The following is a 9,522-nucleotide window of genomic DNA, read 5'->3' as shown; positions in this document are numbered from 1 at the left end:
GGCCATGGCGGCGGCAGGCAGGCCCAGGCCAGGCGCCGGCCCCACAGTGCCGCTCGCCAGCGGCCGCAGCATCCCGGTGCTGGGGCTCGGTAAGTGGCGGCGGGCCCGGCCGAACCCGCCTCCCTGCCAGGGGCGTTGTGAGCGGGCGGGGGTCACCGCGGGGCCCGGCTGGCCCGGCCGGCCCGGCAGGTTCGGCGCTGCCTTTGGCCCGCAGCCGGGCTCGCCTCGGGGCAGCTCGGGCTAAGCCTCCTGCCGAGCTGCCCGTGCCGAGCCGGGCAGGCCCGGGGCTCCTCCGAAAGCCCCTTTATTGCCCGGTGGAGCTTCGTGCTCCTGCTGAATGGGACCAGCAAGGCGTGCTGGGACACGGGTGCTGTTCTGCGGGGACAGCAGCCCTCGCCTACCCCGGGGCGTTGTGCCGCGGTTTGGTGTTTTGGGTGTGTTTTCTTACGAGGTTTGGGAGCAGACTTTTCTTAGTGCAGACTTTCAAGCCAGGGTTAATCTTACTGCACCTGTTGCAGCTGAGAACCAGCATAGGAATCTCGGCTCGTGAGAGGCACAGGGCCTGTGCCATGTGGTTGTAGCAGCACTTGGCCTGTGTGTGTTGAAGAATTAAAATGCTGTTAAACGCTGGCAGTGTATCAGAATCTGGGGTGTGATTATTTTTATTTTTTATTATTATTTCTTTTTCTTATTGTAAACTAAGGTTTGATGACATTATACTGAAACTTCACAAATGTGTGGTTTTGGTTGTTGCTCATGCAAATGTGTATGACGTTTTTAATATGTTTTTAGGAGAAAAAATATGCCTGGAAATATGAAAATGCAAAAGGGAATTAACTTTTTTATAATTTACATTTAATTTTATCATCAGTTGTTTAGTGAGAAATTCTTAAAGAATCCATTTTCTAAAATGTAAACATGGGGAAAAAATTAAAAGTCATTTTAATACCGCATTAGTTGTCTGAATTAACGCTAGTTCAGGAAAGCTATTGCATTTAGTCCTAGGAAAACAAGGCTATGTGCTAACCAGAATACGATCCTGCAATGAGAACTTAGGTATGAAAACATTTGAAATTTGAAAGTTGGGGTTTTTTTCTCTCCCCCCCGCCCTCAACAAGCAAAATGTGGTATAAACCCAAGGTTGGCTTGCAGCAGAATGCTCCTTTTAGTTGTATATAGGAATGTCAGGTTTATACTATCCTGAATTACAAATTCATCTAATTAGTGGATTTGCTAATTGTTCAAAAGAGTCAAACTATTAAATTATTGAAGGCCATTTTCCAAGTCGACATAGGGCCGTGTGAGCAGGAGAGGGTTAATAACTAATTCTGTGGTGCCAGAGCCCTGCCCATGCTGTAGCACAGCAGATAAAGAGACTGTGAACTCTCCTAAAACAGGAGCTGTAGCAGAGCACCTGGAAGGTGTGCCACAGAGAGGCAAACATGGACCATACGCACACCAATGACCATTGCACACTTGGCCAGAGCATTCTGGGTTTCTTTGAATAACTGTCTTTTTATATAGCTGACATTAATTAATTTTTATGTCTTGTAAGGAGTTAATTTATCTCTTGGTTAAAACCTCCTATTTGGAACAGTATTTGAGCCTCTCTTTCTTTCTCTTCTTAAGACTCTTTCCAGAAGTCTCTTTGATTCATAACATATTCTAAAACATGAATACCCTTCCAAGTTAGTCTTTCATGATACCATTTTATCATGGGTAAATTCAGTATCCCAGATTTTCCAGTTTTTTACATAAACATACAAATCAAAGGCACCGGTGTTCTTTGTGACACTGGAGTTAATCAGTCACACAAGTATGGAGCTAAGCTATAAAATAGAATTGCCCTTGCCTTGTGCTCTTTTTGTCTTTATCTTATGAATGTGAACTGACTTCAGAGCAATTATTTAGGATTTTCATTAGTATGAAGGAAGGCAAAATTAGAGCTGTGGATTTTAGAGTGAATTAAGCCACTTAAGTCAATAGGAGTTGGTCTTTGATTTTAATAGGGCTGAGTTTTTATCCAGAAAGGCTAAGGAGATAAAGCTTGTAATGCTTGTTTCGAAGTATCCAAAGTTATTTGAGCTGCACATAACAAAGTCTGAGCAATTCACCATCATCAACCAAAGATTAAAAAAAGAAAAGAATTTGGAAGTCTGCAAAATGTTGTTAACTGCTTTTACTGTGTGTTTTTGTGCATGCATATATTCATAAACATGTGGTATGTGTTTACCCAGTGTATGAATTTACTATTTTAGTATCTGTTAATCTTAATACTTGATGCAGCTGTCCCTTACACAGTCATTATGTAGAGAGCAAAAGGGCCTGTGTTGTTCAAAATTGCTATTTTTTTTTGTTTTGCTGTTTGGTTGGTTGGTTGGTTTTTTGAGGAGTTGGTTGGTTTTTTCTTTTAACTTGTAACACTTTTTCCACTTTAGTTCACTTGGGGATTTTTTATAAAATTAAAGAAAACATAAATAGTAGAGAATGGACTTGGTTCTCTTCTCTCTATTGTTTCAGTATATGCTGAACGGTGTTTCAGACTATATACAGAATAGATTTTTTTTTTTTTGTTGGAGGTTGTAATATTTCTTAGGTTATGGGAAGAATAAACTGACTAGAAGGTAGCCAGGCAGAAAGACTCCTTTGTATTCTGCACGCAAAAGCTGCTGCTCTCTGTCCTATCGCCGTCTTGGTAAGTCCTGAGTTGTCTGTTGTTAGGCCTGAATTCAAACTGCAGTAAATGGATAGTGGCATACAAGAGAATCAAGTTTGAATTTTTCTGACCCAGTTATTTCTGTCAGATATGGCTTTCAAGGAGCTGCTCTTGATTTACAGTGGTGGTGGTGTCACGAGCTGCAGGATTTGATTCCTTGACTTCACCTATCTATTCTTGTCTTGCTGTAGTAACACTTGACATATTGCTTTATATATTCTGCAGATCTTGGAGAATCTTGTAATAGATAGGAGTCAAACGGGTCATTTTAAGAAATCCTTACAGATGCTTCAAAACACTGAGAATTTTAGAAAAGAAGGGAGGAAAAAAAGTTCAAGGCTGGCCACCCTCGCATTTGTGGTCAAGCTATAAGTACCACGATATGCAGCCTAATACAATGGGATCTTTAAGTGGGTGTTCTCACTTCACTATTATTTTCCATATTAATGATTTATTTTTGTTCCAGGCTTTCTGATTAACTAATGTTTGCAGCGCAGAAACTTGGCTATAAAGTAGAGAAGAATTTTCTTCAAAGAGGATGCATTTTCTGCAAGGCTATTTTCTGCAGGATTTGAAATTTGTTTGGTTGTCATTTCTTATCCCTCTGAACATGCAGACATCATTGTTATATGTTCTCTCAAAGACAACTTTCATAGATATGTATGTTGCCTCTATTGCTAGATCATCTTTCTAAAAGCTTCAGAGAGAGAAATATGCTGTTAAGATGGTTTCAGCTATGCAGTTGTGTCAACTGGAAGACAGCTCAGACAGGTATGCAAGTTACTTCCAAGTGATGAAACCCCTTTTGTAGTAGCTGAGAGCTGAAGTAGGGGACAGGTAACATGCTTCTTGGCCAGAACATGTTACTCAAGAGAGTGCAACAGCAGCCTAGGATGGCATTCTGCCAAAAATACCTGTTCTTTCTGTTCAAGCTTCAGTTATCAAAAGGTTTTTGTGGTGGTGTTTTTTTAGTTGGGTTTCCTTTTTTTAAATGGGTTTCCATGTCACAGCTGCTTTGGCTTCCAGATTTGTGTAGGAGAAGTTCAGTAAGTTGGTTTGATGCAAAAGGGGAGACGAGAGGAAGGATGTTAAGTGGTCTTTCAGTAGGTTACCGTTCTTTCTGGCGCTCTGCGCTCTCTTACACAAACTGTTCTTACTGTGGAGGATCCATTTCCATTGAAATCTCCTATGAGAAAGATGAATTTTTACTTCAGAGAAGGCCGTGGAGCTTGCAAAAGTTATGTTCTGTCTGAAGGGTTACTTGGAATAACATGCCAAATTCTGTATATCCAAAATTCCATATTTACTTCGATGCATATTCATATTGTGTTTTATCTGTCTTGTGTCCAGCAGAAAGACAAGTCTACTAGCAATGATAAAGCAAGCTGACTTTCCTGAGATACCAAACAATTATAAGACAACCCACCTTTGTGTTAGAAATATGTTGTATAGCTAAAGTTTTAATTAAAAAATAAAAATAATCTGCATCCTGTTTATTGCATGATTATAAAAAGTGTTGGTAACTTTATGTTTCTCATGGTTTAATTCTAACATTTGTGTTAGCCCATATTATTCATGTGTAGAGAGTCAGGCAAGTTTACGGTCAATTTTCATTACAAAGGCTGCTTTAAACTGGGGTAGGCTCAAGCCTAAAATGAATTGGCATTTTGGCCCTAATATTTGTATGGTGTCAAACTATACAATAGCTCATAATGGCTTTAGATTGCTTTAGAAAAAGGATGTATTCACTATCTTGCTAATAAGATAGCTATAATTTCTTTCCATGTTTTTAAGGCTTTATTAGTGTTTTAGAAATATAGACAAATAACTGATATAAAATGTGATGCTGCTTTGAAGTTGATGTAGTTACACTTTTTCATAGGAGCTACATGTATCTTAGAATCAGGTACTTGGAGAGCATTTGTACAATAGTAGAAAACTACATATTCTTACATTGTCTTAACTGCAGGATACTTGATGCTTCTCTAAAGCAGCATTCTCAAAAATGGATCACTCCTCAAAACGGTGCACACAGTATCATCCCCATCAGGCTTTGGAAAACAATGAATACAATTTGAATTGTTCACGCTTACATGCTTACTGCTGCTAAGCAGGAAGCCCCCACTTAGAAAGTTGTCCCTTTTTTTTTTTTTTTTGGTTAAAAGTCTGAGGGGTGAAAATGCTACCATTTAAAGCATTTGATTATAATTCAGTAGCACAAGGGCTTTTCTTCCTGTAACTGAAATATTAGGAAGCTTTTTCAAGGTCATGTGCTGAGTGGTTGACGTCTCTTAAGGCTTGTTTTGGCACTTTTTATTGAAACTGTCTTCATGCCCTTGATATGGTAGTTATATTCCCATTAGAAGAGGGTTTTTTTTAGTGTGTTTTTGTTTGTTTGTTGTTTTATTAGGGGTTTTTTTAGAGACAGTAGTAATTAAATTCAGGTGAGTTGGTCAAATAGTTAGTGATTGCTATTTGACCAAATGTGCTGGTGATACTGAAAATTCATGGACTGTTTTTGTGTAAAGTTGCTTTCTATGTAATCCTTGGAGCAGCTAGAATTAATAACAACTTGATGAGACAAAAAGTTCTCTAATGATCCCCTCCTATTAAAGTATAAAATTAATTGCATGCTTGCTTGGGAGGGGGCATCAGGACAGGCAGTTAAACTAAATGAAATAATTAAGTCTTTATACTCATTGTGCCTTATCCATGACACACATAGTGAGTATTTTATTAGTAGTAATAATGTTCTTTACAGAGGGCCATTCAAGAATGGCCAGTGCCATTATGCTAGGTGCTGTAGCTGGGAAAGCAGTCAGGTACTGCTCTAAGCAGCTTCTCGTCAAACAGCCAAAACCTGGGAAGAATAAAAATCAGTTCAATAAATAAGGTGACGTTGATTAACTTCCAGCACTAGTAGCTTGCTTAAATTACTTTTTTACTGCATTTGTCAGTATGTTGCACTACTAAGATTTTAAAGTATTACACACAGACACACACAGAATCCCTCCACAGTCAAGGGAAACCATTAAAATATCTCTGTTTTCATTTCAGGGTGTTCCATAGATAATATTCCTGATACCCCACTGTACTTTCATCTAAGTAAATATATCTTAAAAGTAAGATTTTCCTGATTTTTACTTTGCTGCTTGCATTAAGACATATCATTTGTATTGCAACCACTCAGGATTCCTTGTATTGTTCCCAGTTCCTTTCATAGCATGTGGGACTTTCTTGGAGAACAGCAAAGAATCAGATTGCTCCAAATCCATTGTATCAGGTTGTGTTGGGGTTTTTTTTAGTGAAAATGCTACATATAACTTAAATCATAATGCTGAATGGAAGTATTTTAACATTCCCTTCCATTATGTATTAGTAATCCAGTTACCTGCTTCTTAATCCTAGAGTTGCTCATAATCATTCTTAAACTTAGCTGTGGTCAAAAAAGACCCAGTCCTGCTGGGAGTGGAATAAAATAAGATTTTGCTTTTCAATTCAATGGCAACAGAGTCAAGGCTTCACTATTTGTCATTTTCTACTGTTACTGCTTTTTTTTTTAATTCACAGTTCTTGTTTCTTCATGGCTTTGGTTCTTAAGGAAATTTATGGAACAGTGGTCCTGATACCAAGACCTATGGCACTCCCTCCTATTAATCTTATTCCCTAATAAGAATTGGCTGTTTATTTCTTCCCTTTGTTTTATGTCTCAACCATTTATTTTTTATTCTGTTGGGGCTTTGCTTCTCACCCATGGTTACCAAGTTGCCTTAATAGCCTCTTGTGATGAACAAAATGCCACCTCTATAAATCTTTGTCTCAATTCACTCACTGTTTCAGTAGATCTGACCTTGAGAAGTTGTACTTGAGCTTTGAGGGCCTCCAGATATTTAACTTCTGTCCTGGACAAAATGTGGCCATAGCCCAGGCAGCTGTGGGTTTGTAGACAGTGGGACAAAGCATTTTCCTCTCCCAAGCTGACTAAACCTGGTGAGCTCCTACCTTCCTTGCTGTCTTTGAACTTACCTACTTCCAGCCTGGTGCTGTTTTATTCCTAAAAAATGACTGAACGCTGTACAAATGTTGTTTTAAAGTCTATTCATAACTGCATCTGGGGCAAAATGCTGAGCCAACTTTTGCTTATATCAGAGTGTACACAGTACAGAAATATTTTTTTCCTGGGGGAAATTACTACTCTGTCTCTGCTCTCTTTGTGCACCTACAAATCTAGGAGGTTAGGTTTTTTTTATTTTTGCTGGGGATTTTATTTATATTCTGGCATATGAGCCATGATTTCATAGCAGAAAAATAGCTTCTTTCTCAGGCTGAATTCTTTTTGGTAATCACCCTGTTGGTGATATGATACAGATGAATTTTAAATGTCCTTCATTAAATCTAAGTAATAAACCAATTTAGGTTTCTATTGATGTTTAATAATTAAAGCTTTTATCAGTATAAGCAGAGGCACTTCATGTGTATGCTTTTAACTTTCCTGTTGCCATTAATACTTTTAAATGTTGCAAACTTAATCGTCCATGAGAAGAACAAATGATTTGTAAGCAGTTTGAAATTAGCAGAGAAGCAAGCTCCGGTGTATAGAACTTTTGTCTTTAACCACGTTTCTGTAGTGTAGAAAAATTACACCAAACTTTGAGGGGTGAAAAAAAAAAGCTAAACTTTATCTTTCAACCTTCATGTAGCAGATTTTAGTCTTCATACCTTTTTTCTTTGCGAGAGCTCACTAGCATAGTTTTGGCAGCGTTGAATGGTGATGTCACATGCTGCTGTAACCTAAATTGCTGTAGTTCCTCCTGCTTCCAAATGGGGAGAATGGAGGTGCTAATTCCTTAACTTCAGTTCTAATGTGTATGCAAAGTACCTCCAGCACTGAGAATGATACAAAATCCTCATTATGGGGGGAGAAGGGAGAGAAAAAGGAAAGGCATCTTTGTGGCTTTACAGCAGTTTCGTAACTGTGAGGTCTGTTTCTCACTGTTAATGCCTGAATGGAAGTGCAGCGCATTCTAATGCGGAATGTTCTAAGGCTGAATGTGCCATGTGAGAGGGGGGTTACAGGAGATGGTTTTGTCTTGGAAACCTGGAGAACATGCATTTTAAATTCTTAGATGATGTGGGGAAAAGTTAGCGTTTGATCAGAAACATTCTTTATTGTTCAGCTTTAGTTTGCACTAAGGGTGTCTGGATTGTTCCTGTCCTTGGAACTCAGCAGTGGGACACGGCAAGTCTCAGACCTCACAGTGTCACATGACAGTGCAGAAGTAGGATCTGTTATGGTTCACAATTGCACTTGCTCTGCACTCTGAGCAAAGGGCACTGTTATGTCAAAAATTAGCCATCAGCTTGAACGTTGTCTTAAATTAGGATCTTACAATGATAATTACTGTATGTGCATTTTCATTGTGTAAAGCTATGACACAATAAATCATAGCTCTTCTTATAATTTTTCCTATAATATTATCTTTACAATATTTTAAGCAGTTTTGAATTACTGGTCTCATGTTCAACTGCACTTCTTAAATTTACTGTCCCTTTACATAACTTTATGTTGGTTATGCTTAATCATAAATTATGTACATAACTTTTTTTAAATCAACAGCAGGAGTGATTATGGTAATGTTCTACTTAAGTACAGAGTATGGGCTTAATTTTTTTTTCTTTTTATCGTTCTTTTTTGTGAAAGTTGTTTAGAAGAGGAAAAATTGTCACAGGTCTGTCTCATTTATTGTGAAGTATTTCCAAATGTCTAATTTTGTTAATCAATTAATGTTGTCCGCATCAGATAGAGTAGGTTCGGGACATGTTTTAAGGGGGAGAGAAATAAAATTTTTGTTCAGTCTGTTTATTTGCTGTACCTAGTAAATATCCTTATTAGTTATGAAGTTAAAAGTTCTATCAAGGTATGGTAAGTACTGGAAGAAATTTCAATTGAGTTAACAAAGGAAATAGAATGAAAATAATTTAAAACTGGTTCACACCAGCAATTCTTCGTGCACTATTAACTGCTAAGATCTAGTCACAAAACATTATTCTGAGGAGAAAAGGTTTAGTGAACCCTAGAAATTGGATTTGATTTATGCCAGAAAATCTGCCTTTTCACTGCTTGAGATTTCTATGGAAGGAAGCCACAGTCTTTTACCAAATGGTTTCTAAGGTAACATCTTATAGCAGAGCATCTGAAACCAATTTGGTTGTTAATGAGAAATAGTTCTCACGGTGGTGGGAAAGTGTGGAGTGAAAGAAAAGGCTCCAAGATTTGGCAGTCTGTCTGTAAAGGCATTTAAATAAATGTGTGCTGCTGCTCCGCTTATGAAATTTCTACATGAATTACACATTCATAATTGCCTTTCAAATGTATAGGTCTCTTTCCAGATTTTATTGATAAGTTCTGCATGATTAAAATGTTCATATACTACAGCTGAATAATTTAAATAGCTGGCACTTTTCCAGTGGAAATCTCTTTACTCCCACTGAAAAAAATATTTGCATTTTTTGGGTGATAGTGTGTTTGTGCTGCCAGAAGTACATCAGTGGGTTGGTGCCATATCAGAGCGGTCGCATCTCACTGATGTTGGACACTACTTGCAGACTTTCTGGGATTCTCATGAGACACATTCTGAGAAGTTGCTCTTACACCTGCCTTCTTTTCTAAGGTTCTGTCTAGGTAAATGGTAGGTCAATGAACAGAAATGTGTGGTCATTTTACAGTAGATGATCTTAATATCTCTTACAGTCAGAGCCTCTATGAGATGGAGGGAATAGAGTGCTTCTGTCAACAATGGCTCATT

At 38.2% G+C, this 9,522-nt stretch overlaps 1 protein-coding gene across 1 annotated transcript in view; it reads left to right on the top strand.

Moving 5' to 3' along the window:
• The window catches only part of LOC113998257 (uncharacterized oxidoreductase ZK1290.5-like), a 45,850-nt gene that overhangs the window by 367 nt on the left and 35,961 nt on the right, over positions 1-9,522 (top strand). The window contains 1 exon segment of the mRNA XM_039378332.1: positions 1-89. Coding sequence (XP_039234266.1) covers positions 1-89 — 89 coding nt within the window.

The sequence above is a fragment of the Pipra filicauda genome, unplaced genomic scaffold (genome assembly GCF_003945595.2).
Source record: "Pipra filicauda isolate LSUMZ 115617 unplaced genomic scaffold, ASM394559v2 scaffold135_size2527700_pilon, whole genome shotgun sequence".
Classification (NCBI taxonomy): Eukaryota; Metazoa; Chordata; class Aves; order Passeriformes; family Pipridae; genus Pipra; species Pipra filicauda.
Note: the sequence above shows the minus strand (reverse complement) of the source record. Positions and strands in the feature narration are given on the sequence as shown.